At 43.3% G+C, this 12903-nt stretch overlaps 1 protein-coding gene and 1 long non-coding RNA gene across 3 annotated transcripts in view; both read right to left on the bottom strand.

The window, feature by feature from the left end:
- The window catches only part of LOC123047065 (uncharacterized), a 9099-nt gene extending 4724 nt beyond the window's left edge, over positions 1-4375 (bottom strand). The window contains exons 1-4 of one of the 2 annotated variants that reach the window (XM_044470560.1): positions 4050-4375; positions 2608-2781; positions 2444-2496; positions 1988-2041 (exon numbers count right to left, since the gene is read on the bottom strand). In XM_044470560.1, coding sequence (XP_044326495.1) covers positions 1988-2041; positions 2444-2496; positions 2608-2781; positions 4050-4211 — 443 coding nt within the window. In that variant the 5' untranslated portion in view covers positions 4212-4375. The remainder of the gene's footprint in view (positions 1-1987; positions 2042-2443; positions 2497-2607; positions 2782-4049) is intronic. The other variant, XM_044470561.1, reaches the window with a different exon arrangement.
- A 1733-nt stretch (positions 4376-6108) lies between these two features.
- Positions 6109-7232, bottom strand: LOC123042380 (uncharacterized). Its single transcript, XR_006418769.1, has 2 exons — positions 6874-7232; positions 6109-6766 (listed from the first exon to the last, which is right to left on the bottom strand). It is a non-coding gene; the product is annotated as an uncharacterized lncRNA (long non-coding RNA).
- Between the last annotated feature and the right edge of the window lie 5671 nt (positions 7233-12903).

Here is a 12903-nt window from a genome sequence, read left to right as displayed (position 1 = left end):
AATAAGAAAAAAAATCAAAAATTAAAATCCTTCGTGATGTAGTTATGTTACTACATCTACTAGTTAGGAAAACTAAAAAACATAAATTTGGATATGTTTTGCAAAAAAAAGTGTCATGAAAAAGTAAAGTGGCTATAACTTTTGCATACGATGTCGAAAAAACGTATAATATATCAAAATGTTCAGCATGAGAAGCCGGTTCCGATTTCGACGGTCATAGGCCATTTTGCAAAATTTTAGAATCCTCAAATTCTGAAAGGAAAAAAAGTTATGCCTAAATTATGTTTTTTTGGATTTTTGGTGAAACGTTGGTCAAACTACTTATTCAATAAATATTAGTGTTACTAAATAATTATTGTTTTTTAGAATAATAGTTTCAAACTCAAATGGTGAAATGTGTGACTTCATGCTCAAGTTCAACTTCTAAAATCAAGTAACAGCAGTTGCTGCAACTGGACATACATTGTATATAGTGATTCAGGGATTCACCATTTTATACCTTATTTAGTACCAGATCAACAAATTATAACCATTTTATCAATGAATCTAGATCAGGCACTCGTGCTTAGCCAAACATAGGAAGCTCATTAGTTCTCATTTGGTTCACATCACTAAGAAGCAACTGATTCCAACATATGAGAAATAATTTAAAAAATTAAGGATGACATATTTGGATTCCTCATATTTTTTCTGATAATAATGGATATATTATTTGTCGAATTTCGATTTACGGATTTAAAGATATTAATTGTGGCATATTAAATGAATAAATGGCAAAAAATGAATAAAATAATATTATTACTTATTTTATTTTCATTGAAGTTCAATATTATTATTACTTATTTTATTTTAATATGTTTGGAATTCAAAAAATTAAATCATGTGACATCAAGACCTAAGGGTTAAAAGGATTGACAGGTTATTATTGTTAGGAAACCAACAAGTGCAGACTTGGAAACTAGGGGGAATAGAACTCGGAAGTTAAGTGTGCTTAGGTTGGAGTAGTGAGAGGATGGGTGATGGGCCGGGAAGTTAGACGATTTGGAATGAGTGCTCCACAATTGAGCAATGATAAAGGGTGATTAGAGATTATAAATAATTCAGAAATTTGAAAATTAAAAAAAAAACGAAAAAAATCAATTTTTTTCAAAAAAATTCCTTTAGTCCGGGTTGGTAATACCAACCGGGACTAAAGGTCCTCTAGCCCCGCTCCAAACAGCCGCCACGTGGAGCTCCTTTAGCCCCGGTTTGTAAACCAACCGGGACTAAAAGTAATGGGCATTAGTCCCGATCGTTTTGTCCCGGTTGCAGAACCGGGACTAAAGACCCTCTGAAATCGGGACTAAAGGCCCGTTTTCTACTAGTGACACTAAAACTGCCATATAATTGTAGAAATAGTACTATGAATTTATTTTTTATTAAATATATGTTTTGGCATTTGAAAAGAAGAATGCATTTACATAATTAAAATATATATTTTATCTACTAAAATTGAAACTCCCAAGTACATGTCTACATATGAAATTTGACAATCTACCAAACACACTACCAATTCAATAGACACAATCGTCACTAGTACAAACATGTACTCCCTCTGTAAAGAAATATAAGACCGTTTAGATCACTACTTTACTTAACAAATCCCCTCAAGGATGAGACACTATCATAGATTGGGATGCTTCCAATATGAATCAGTGTGTCAGTGATGACATGTCAATAGTGACAAGTTGCAAGTGTTGCCTGCCTATGATGTGTTTGTTGGGAGCGGCAGAAAGAAAGCCAACCCACAGTTTAGGTGAATGGCTACAAATTTTGCATACAATGTCCATTTGGGCTCCAATGAGTACTCAAAATGACCATGTGGACAATGGAAATAGGACTAGCTCTATACAATATGCTAGATGTTATCATTTACAAGGCTAGCTAGTCAGGTACATTGAACTTTAAAAACAATACCATCCATGTAAAGAATTAACAGTATACATACTTCATTCTAATTTTGTATTTCGGTGGATCTCGGATGTTTGTATCACCTGCAATCCTGCTCACAGAAATAATGAATGAGACATGTTGCCATGCCATTACAGGTTATAAGACGAGACAAAAATATATCATGACAGCCCGTGTTTTGGTTAACACAATTGAATTTGAATTTAAATCCAACTTTTGCTCAGTTCAGTCAGATTTAGATGTTTTCACAAATTCACTAGATACATAGTATATTCACATATGCAACACGATTAAGCACTGTGATTTGATTAGTTTTAGTGACAACCAATTCACTAAAAAAATATTGTTTACTCTTATCAACAAATATTTTGCATGCACATATTGAAGTACCTAGTTTTCCAGCGAGACAGGGAGAGGAAATTAAATCTAGGTCATATAAGTGAGGCAGGGACAGGAAACTAAATCTGGCTAGGTTGAGTTAATTTGCATATACTTCTCCTCATAAGCAGTGAAGCCATCACCGTCTCCAATGCACTTTCGATTAACCTATGCGCGTGTTTATCCGTGCATGTAACAAATTAAGATCACTTTACTACATGTTGGCGGTAACAAACTAAACTTAATCAGGTCTGTGAATGATGGATTATCGTATCTGACCCGTGATGTGTTGAGCACGGACTGCACACCCTCCGGCAGCGACTGTGGTGGCGGGCATGGATGAAGAGGATCACTTGGTTTAGGGATATTCTGTTCTGTTGCAGGCCCGAGGATATCTATCCTGCTGCTGGTGCCTCCATCTGTAGCAGTACTGTTTGTCTTGCAATTTTCCAACTGCAAGCATGCACAAATTAGACACAGATCAATCATAAAAATTATTGGAAAAAATACTATACTAATTACATACTCCCTAATAATTTCCATGCTGATCAGAGAGAAAAAAAATAGCCAGCCATCCAGTGAGACCGAGTTATAGCGGATCAGATTAAAGAAAAAAAGAAATGGAGATTCCATATTGTATAGAAATCTCCAAATTAATTCATATCACTGGCACATGTCACCCCTTACGAGACACTGCATCCGAGACACTTTGAGCTGTTGGAAATTATGTTGTCTTGGATGAGAGATTCCGGCAAGATGTATGATATATCCTAGTGGTTGCGCCCCAACATACACTTTAGAAACTTCCCCAATAGTTGGTATGAAACAATCACATGGGAGAAGCACTCCATCCGAGATGTTTCTTTTAGAATTACCCGCTTCTTGTGCACGCAATCTGAGACATATTTTTCTAGAAAAGGAGGATTACCTCCGGCCTCTGCAACAGAATGGTGCATGCAACCATACATAACTGAGGCCTATATTTTTTTTTCAACTGTCAGGATGTGCTCACAGTACGTATCCCACTGCCCCGACACGATACTATTTCAATTTTCAAGGTGATTTGAGGATAAATTTGTTGGGAGAGAAGCTAGATTTTGGAAAATGGTTACGAAAGTGCATCTCTTAAATACACCTAGTTGGGTTTGGTGATTTATGACACAACCATTGAGTGGACTAAATGTTTTATCTTTCAGGCTTTAGTCCTACTCCCCTAAAAAAAGGGTTTCAGTCATATCGACTTGAAGTGGAATATGAGTGGTGGCCGGCCCCTACCTACAACTTTTCAAGTTGCCTACCTCGAACTTTTAGCAGGTTTTTGGTGAATCCAAAACTCATGTTGAGTGTAGGAAAATCATACAATTAAGAGGGGAACTGGCAAAGGTATTCTTGTGTGAAATTCGATGAAAGATCCTAAACCCAAAGTTCTTCGAAAATCGACCCTAGCCACCTCAAAATTTTCAGAAGCATAATATAGTCTAAATGATACTCAACTTTTGACAACCTGAATTTCATCACAAAACGGACATAATCTCAGCGTTACAAATCAACAAATTTCTTGTATTGTCATCTTCAATGCAGATAATGAAAGTGTTGTTTCATCCAAAAGAAGTTTGACTAGGAATAGAAATAGGTGCAACAGCGATAAACTTCACACGCAAAAAAAGCTGGCTTGCCGTGGCCGGAGCACAGGTATACGCACTGGGCTACGACGCACGTACCATGGAGGTTGCCTCGACGGCATGCCATCCGCCAAGAGGCGGCTGCGGCTGGTCTTCCACAACGCCGGCCTGGAGCTCGAGAACGGAGACCACCTGTAGCTGCTGGTTGTCACCGCCGCCATGGTCATCTTTCTTGACGCCGGCCTGGTGTATGTTCCCCATGAGATCTAATATTAATCAGTGCTATGGGTAGCTCCGCCCTCTATGCTTCTGCTTTGTTCTGTTTCGAGAATCCCGGCTACCTTAAATCTGTGTGCTACTTGGTGGGCAGGTGAAAGAGATCATATCGGAAGCAAGTGGTTGGGTGGTGGGGTTGATGCCGCTAATATAAGAAAGCAAGTGGAAAGACTAGCTTGGGTAAACGAGTGGGCACATCCATTGCACTGAGGAAAAGCATGACAGTATCTTCTGCTTTCTGGTTGTTTTTGCCTGTGGATATAGACATCATGTACTATATATATATATATATATACTATTCTGCTAATATTAGCAGAATAACTATTCTGCACATCACTTCCGCACTGCACGCTGAACGCAAGTGCACTGTATCTTCTTGATGACGAGCACTGCAATATAGACTATTGAACTTCGCATCGGAAAAAACTGCACGCAGTGTTTTTTCGGTACTGTTTTCGCTCTAATTTTTTGATTGTTTATCGGAACGAGGCGTATAATATACCGTTGAAAAGCTATGGATTAGGCGCAACTTCGCTATGTTGAACACTTTTTGAGATTCCTCGCGGTTTAAGAGCAGTTTTAAAAATGGCGCGGCGGATGACGAGTGACAGCGAACGTATTTTCGTGATTGTTTCTAAACCGTTTGTCGGAATAAAGCAAATGATACGCCGTTGAAAATATATTGTCAAGGCGCATCTTTTTCATATCTATTATGTTTTCTAATTCGTTACGGTTTAAGAGCAGTTTCAATTTTACTAAATCGCGGAACTCTGTTTTTCATTTTTTTTAAAATTTTCGGTACTGTTTTTGCTCCAGTTTTCTAACCGTTTGTTGAAACGAGACGTATGATACGCCGTTGGAAAGCTACGAACAAGGAGCAACTTTCATATGTTGAAACGGTATTGAGATTCCTTACGGTTTTTAGTTAATTTTGAAAATCGTGCGGCTGACTTCGAGAGGCAGCGGCAGTTTTTTCGTAAATTTTTTACGAACGGTTGGTCAAAAAGATTCAAATTATACGCCATTTGAAAGATATCAATGAGGCACAACTTTTTCATTTAGAACACTCTCTCCAATTTCTTACGGTTTAGAAGTAATTTTGATTTTAATGAAATACGGACACTCTGTTTTTTCGCAACATCAAAACCGCCGTATGTATTGCATTAGACAGAAAACCGCACGTCTTTAGACTAAAAAACTGCACTTCATCAGATGGACAAGTGCACTGCATGATTTTTTTTGTGGGATGTAAATTTTCCCAAACAAGGTGGAGTGCACTTCATGTCAAGCGTTGGTGAACCGCGATACTATGAAAAGTGAACCTCGAGACCACGGTAAATGGGTTGCAACACTACCGAAATTGAACCACGTGAGTTTTTTCCAAACTCATTTCTTTTATGTGCGTAGACCGGGCGAGTGGACCGCGGGGACTGAGCGAGTGAGCTTCTTTGAGATAGAAAAACACACTTCTACAGAGTAAAAACGACACTACATCAAACATGTAAGTCGGGTACATGATTTGTACACGACCACACTCACGTTTTACTTCTAAAAAGACAGACAACTGCACTGAAATGGCAAATGGCAACGCAGGAAACTTCACACAACGATGAAGTGCACTGCAAGCGTCGATGCATTTTTTACTGTTTTTGTACACACAACACCACAGGTGCATCAAGCAAACTGCACGAACGAGCTGGCCGAGCCGCACGCCCTCACAACCGAGCTTCATCCCAAATGGAATGAACCGCCTTCTTTGGGTTTTTTACAATGTGAACAATAAGCGTCTTCACAATGAACAGGAAAAAATCAATACTATATATACACGTGTCTTTTGATGTTCTCTCATCTTTTTTGCAAAAATCCAGTAATCTGGTCGGCATGAAAGCGAATAGTAAAACTGCACTTGTGAAATAAGCGAACGACATAAGAAAAAGGACATGCACGGAGGAGCGAACCTCTCCAACATACACAACGAAAAACATCATCACTGGACAAAATATTCTTTGGCCGATGTCGTCATCGTCTGCTGCTAGCCAGCTTGCGCAAGAGAACAACATAAACCACATGGCGCTGCTCCTAGCCAGGTTGAAAGGAGTTGTCCAGAGGGGTACCACCCAACTGCAGAACCAGAGAACCCGCACTGCATGCGTGAAGTCGTCGGCTGCATCTTTGGCCAATGTGAATCGACACAGCAAGAATGCAAACGACGCCCCCGCCGAACCATATGTACTCACCGAACGCACTTCACGCACTCGGTCGCGCGAACTGCACGGCGGCGCTGTCCATGTGCTGCACCGCCATCGAGCTGCACCACGAGCGCCACCGAACTTCAGAGAGCCCCCTCGCCCAGGACAACCTAGAGCGGAGTACAGCGCCGCGCCGGGGGGACTCCGGCGTCCCCATCAACTGCACTGCACGGGGGCGGCCCGGTGGATGGTATGTATGACGGGTAGAGCTCCACTCCAGCTCGCAGTAGCACCACCACCAGCCGAAAGGAACAACACCACCAGGATTTAGACAATCTCCAACGGCAAATCCTGGATGCAAAAATAGATTTCTGAGCTGCAGTTTTTTAGCACCCAACTGAATTGGGCTAGACTGCATCCTGAAAAACATTAGAAAATATTTATAAACAACAACAAACCTGGACAGGATTCGCACAGCGAACTGCACGGCGACGGCGACCACAAGATGATGACAAACCTGAACCCCACGCTCCCGATTGAATATGGGCGGAAGGGGCGTGGGAGGCACGGCCTATGAGGCCGGTGGAAGAAAGTGGCGCGCGGCGACGGCGACCATAGGAGGCGGTGGCCTGTTGCAGCAGGAGGAGGTGGATCCACGGGGGTGGCATCTGAAACCGCACGCCATTGAGCTACAAGGGGGGTGGTAGCCGAGCTGCACTAGGGCGCCAACAGAGCTGCATTGGAAGGGAGGGCATGCCCGTCCAATCGACGGATCCGACCTGGCTTGATCTGGACGGGGTGGAGAGGGATCCAACCATGGGGGTGTTGGAAATATGCCCTAGAGGCAATAATAAAAGCATTATTATTATATTTCTTTGTTCATGATAATTGTCTTTATTCATGCTATAATTGTGTTATCCGGAAATCGTAATACATGTGTGAATAACAGACACCAACATGTCCCTAGTAAGCCTCTAGTTGACTAGCTCGTTGATCAATAGATAGTCATGGTTTCCTGGCTATGGACATTGGATGTCATTGATAACGGGATCACATCATTAGGATAATGATGTGATGGACAAGACCCAATCCTAAACATAGCACAAGATCGTATAGTTCGTTTGCTAGAGTTTTTGCAATGTCAAAGTATCTCTTCCTTCGACCATGAGATCGTATAACTCCTGGATACCGTAGGAGTGCTTTGGGTGTATCAAACGTCACAACGTAACTGGGTGATTATAAAGGTGCACTACAGGTATCTCCGAAAGTATCTATTGTTTTATATGGATCGAGACTGGGATTTGTCACTCCGTATGACGGAGAGATATCACTGGGCCCACTCAGTAATGCATCATCATAATGAGCTCAAAGTGACCAAGTGTTTGGTCACGGGATCATGCATTACGGTACGAGTAAAGTGACTTGCCGGTAACAAGATTGAACAAGGTATTGGGATACCGACGATCGAATCTCGGGCAAGTAACATATCGATTGACAAAGGGAATTGCATACGGGGTTGATTAAATCCTCGACATCGTGGTTCATCCGATGAGATCATCGTGGAGCATGTGGGAGCCAACATGGGTATCCAGATCCCGCTGTTGGTTATTGACCGGAGAGCGATCTCGGTCATGTCTACATGTCTCCCGAACCCGTAGGGTCTACACACTTAAGGTTCAGTTACGCTAGGGTTGTAGGGATGTGTATATGCAGTAACCCGAATGTTGTTCGGAGTCCCGGATGAGATCCCGGACGTCACGAGGAGTTCCGGAATGGTCCGGAGGTAAAGATTTATATATGGGAAGTCCTGTTTCGGGCATCGGGACAAGTTTCGGGGTTATCGGTATTGTACCGGGACCACCGGAGGGGTCCCGGGGGCCCACCGGGTGGGGCCACCCATCCCCGGGGGCCACATGGGCTGTAGGGGGTGCGCCTTGGCCTGCTTGGGCCAAGGGCACCAGCCCCACTAGGCCCATGCGCCTAGGGTTTCCAAAGGGGAGGAGTCCTACTAGTGGAAGGCACCTCCTAGGTGCCTTGGGGGGGAGGGAAACCTCCCCTTGGCCGCCGGCCATAGGAGATTGGATCTCCTAGGCTGCGCACCACCCCCCCTTGGCACCCCTATATATAGTGGGGGAGAGGAGGGACCTCATACCTTGAGTCCTTGGCCTTAGGTTGCCTCCTTCTCCCTCCCCAACACCTCCTCCAACTCCATAGCGCTTAGCGAAGCTCTGCCGGAGTACTGCAGCTCCATCAACACCACGCCGTCGTGCTGCTGCTGGTGCCATCTCCCTCAACCTCTCCTCCCTCCCTTGCTGGATCAAGAAGGAGGAGATGTGGCTGTTCCGTACGTGTGTTGAACGCGGAGGTGCCGTCCGTTCGGTGCTAGGATCTCCGGTGATTCGAATCACGTCGTGTTCGACTACATCATCCCCGTTCTTTGAACGCTTCCGCTCGCGATCTACAAGGTATGTAGATGCATCCTATGACTCGTTGCTAGATGAACTCCTAGATGATCTTGGTGAAACGAGTAGGAAAATTTTTGTTTTCTGCAACGTTCCCCAACAGTGGCATCATGAGCTAGGTCTATGCGTAGTTCTTCTTGCGCGAGTAGAACACAATTTGTTGTGGGCGTAGATTTGTCAACTTTCTTGCCGTTACTAGTCCTTTCTTGCTTCAGCGGTATTGTGGGATGAAGCGGCCCGGACCAACCTTACACGTACGCTTACGTGAGACCGGTTCCACCGACTAACATGCACTAGTTGCATAAGGTGGCTGGCGGGTGTCTGTCTCTCCTACTTTAGTTGGAGCGGAATCGATGAACAGGGTCCTTATGAAGGGTAAATAGAAGTTGACAAATCACGTTGTGGCTTTAACGTAGGTAAGAAAACGTTCTTGCTAGAACCCTAATTCAGCCACGTAAAACATGCAACAACAATTAGAGGACGTCTAACTTGTTTTTGCAGCAAGTGGTTTGTGATATGATATGGCCAAAGTTGTGATGAATGATGAATGATCTATATGTGATGTATGAGATGTTCATGCTATTGTAATAGGATTCACGCCTTGCATGTCGATGAGTATGACAACCGGCAGGAGCCATAGGAGTTGTCTTTATTCTTTTATATGACCTGCGTGTCATCAAGAAACGCCATGTAAATTACTTTACTTTATTGCTAAACGCGTTAGCCATAGTAGTAGAAGTAATGGTTGGCGAGCAACTTCATGGAGACATGATGATGGAGATCATGATGATGGAGATCATGGTGTCAAGCCGGTGACAAGATGATCATGGAGCCCCAAGATGGAGATCAAAGGAGCTGTGTGATATTGGCCATATCATGTCACGTTTATTATTTGATTGCATGTGATGTTTATCATGTTTTGCATCTTGTTTACTTAGAACGACGGTAGTAAATAAGGTGATCCCTCATACTAATTTCAAGAAGTGTTCCCCCTAACTGTGCACCGTTGCGACAGTTCGCTGTTTCAAAACATCACGTGATGATCGGGTGTTTTATTCAGACGTTCACATACAACGGGTGTAAGACAGATTTACACATGCAAACACTTAGGTTGACTTGACGAGCCTAGCATGTACAGACATGGCCTCGGAACACAGAAGACCGAAAGGTCGAGCATGAGTCGTATAGAAGATACGATCAACATGAAGATGTTCACCGATGTTGACTAGTCCGTCTCACGTGATGATCGGACACGGTCTAGTTTAACTCGGATCATGTAATACTTAGATGACCAGAGGGATGTCTAATCTAAGTGGAGTTCACTAATAATTTGATTAGTTGAACTTAATTATCATGAACTTAGTCTAAAATCTTTGCAATATGTCTTGTAGATCAAATGGCCAACGTAGTCCTCAACTTCAACGCGTTCCTAGAGAAAACTAAGCTGAAAGACGATGGCAGCAACTATACGGACTGGGTCCGGAACCTGAGGATCATCCTCATAGCTGCCAAGAAAGATTATGTCCTACAAGCACCGCTTGGTGACGCACCCGTTCTCCCTGCGGAACAAGACGTTATGAACACTTGGCAGGCACGTTTCGATGACTACTCCCTCGTTCAGTGCGGCATGCTTTACAGCCTAGAGCCGGGGCTCCAAAAGCGTTTTGAGAGACATGGAGCATATGAGATGTTCGAAGAGCTGAAATGGTTTTCCAAGCTCATGCCCGGGTCGAGAGATATGAAGTCTCCGACAAATTCTTTAGCTGTAAGATGGAGGAAAACAGTTCTGTCAGTGAGCACATACTCACTATGTCTGGGTTGCATAACCGCTTGACTCAGCTGGGAGTTAATCTCCCGGATGATGCGGTCATTGACAGAATCCTCCAGTCGCTTCCACCAAGCTACAAGAGCTTTGTGATGAACTTCAATATGCAGGGGATGGAAAAGACCATTCCTGAAGTATTTGCTATGCTGAAATCAGCAGAGGTAGAAGTCAGAAAGGAACATCAAGTGTTGATGGTCAATAAAACCACTAAGTTCAAGAAAGGCAAGGGTAAAAAGAACTTCAAGAAGGACGGCAAGGAGGTTGCCGCGCCCGGCAAGCAAGCTGCTGGGAAGAAGCCAAAGAATGGACCCAAGCCCGAGACTGAGTGCTTTTATTGCAAGGGAAGCGGTCACTGGAAGCGGAACTGCCCTAAGTACTTAGCGGATAAGAAGGCCGGCAAAACAAAAGGTATATGTGATATACATGTGTACCTTACTAGTGCCCGTAGTAGCTCCTGGGTATTTGATACCGGTGCAGTTGCTCACATTTGTAACTCAAAGCAGGGGCTGCGGAATAAGCGGAAACTGGCAAAGGACGAGGTGACGATGCGCGTCGGGAATGGTTCCAAGGTCAATGTGATCGCCGTCGGCACGCTACCTCTGCATCTCCCTTCGGGATTAGTTTTAAACCTTAATAATTGTTATTTAGTGCCAGCTTTGAGCATGAACATTGTATCGGGATCTCGTTTAATTCGAGATGGCTACTCTTTTAAATCTGAGAATAATGGTTGTTCCATTTTTATGAGAGATATGTTTTATGGTCATGCTCCTATGGTGAATGGTTTATTCCTTATGAATCTCGAACGTGATGCTACACATATTCATAATGTGAGTACCAAAAGAAGTAAGGTTAATAATGATAGTCCCACATACCTGTGGCACTGCCGCCTTGGTCACATAGGTGTCAAACGCATGAAGAAGCTCCATGCTGATGGACTTTTAGAGTCTCTTGATTATGAATCATTTGACACATGCGAACCATGCCTTATGGGTAAAATGACCAAGACTCCGTTCTCAGGAACAATGGAGCGAGCAACCAACTTATTGGAAATCATACATACTGATGTGTGCGGTCCAATGAGTGTTGAGGCTCGCGGTGGCTATCGTTATGTTCTCACCCTCACTGATGATTTAAGTAGGTATGGGTATATCTACTTAATGAAACACAAGTCTGAAACCTTTGAAAAGTTCAAGGAATTTCAGAGTGAGGTTGAAAATCAACGTGACAGGAAAATCAAGTTTCTACGATCAGATCGTGGAGGAGAATACTTGAGTCACGAGTTTGGGGCACACTTAAGAAAATGTGGAATAGTTTCACAACTCACGCCGCCTGGAACACCTCAGCGTAATGGTGTGTCCGAACGTCGTAATCGCACTCTGTTAGATATGGTGCGATCTATGATGTCTCTTACCGATTTACCGCTTTCCTTCTGGGGCTATGCTTTAGAGACTGCCGCATTCACTTTAAATAGGGCTCCATCGAAATCCGTTAAGACGACACCGTATGAATTATGGTTTGGGAAGAAACCTAAGCTGTCGTTTCTAAAAGTTTGGGGATGCGATGCTTATGTCAAGAAACTTCAACCTGAAAAGCTCGAACCCAAATCGGAAAAATGCGTCTTCATAGGATACCCAAAAAAAACTGTTGGGTACACCTTCTACCACAGATCCGAAGGCAAGATCTTTGTTGCCAAGAATGGGTCCTTTCTGGAGAAAGAGTTTCTCTCGAAAGAAGTAAGTGGGAGGAAAGTAGAACTTGATGAAGTATTACCTCTTGAACCGGAAAATGGCGCAACTCAAGAAAATGTTCCTGAGGTGCCTGCACCGACTAGAGAGGAAGTTAATGATAATGATCAAGATACTTCTGATCAAGCTCCTACTGAAATTCGAAGGTCCACAAGGACACGTTCCGCACCAGAGTGGTACGGCAACCCTGTCTTGGAAATCATGTTGTTAGAAACGGTGAACCTTCGAACTATGAAGAAGCGATGGCGGGACCAGATTCCGACAAATGGCTAGAAGCCATGAAATCCGAGATAGGATCCATGTATGAAAACGAAGTATGGACTTTGACTGACTTGCCCGTAGAACGGCGAGCCATAGAAAATAAATGGATCTTTAAGAAGAAGACAGACGCGGATGGTAATGTGACCATCTATAAAGCTCGGCTTGTCGCTAAGGGTTATCGACAAGTTCAAGGGG

Source organism: Triticum aestivum, chromosome 2B, assembly GCF_018294505.1.
Source record: "Triticum aestivum cultivar Chinese Spring chromosome 2B, IWGSC CS RefSeq v2.1, whole genome shotgun sequence".
Lineage (NCBI taxonomy): Eukaryota > Viridiplantae > Streptophyta > Magnoliopsida > Poales > Poaceae > Triticum > Triticum aestivum.
Note: the sequence above shows the minus strand (reverse complement) of the source record. Positions and strands in the feature narration are given on the sequence as shown.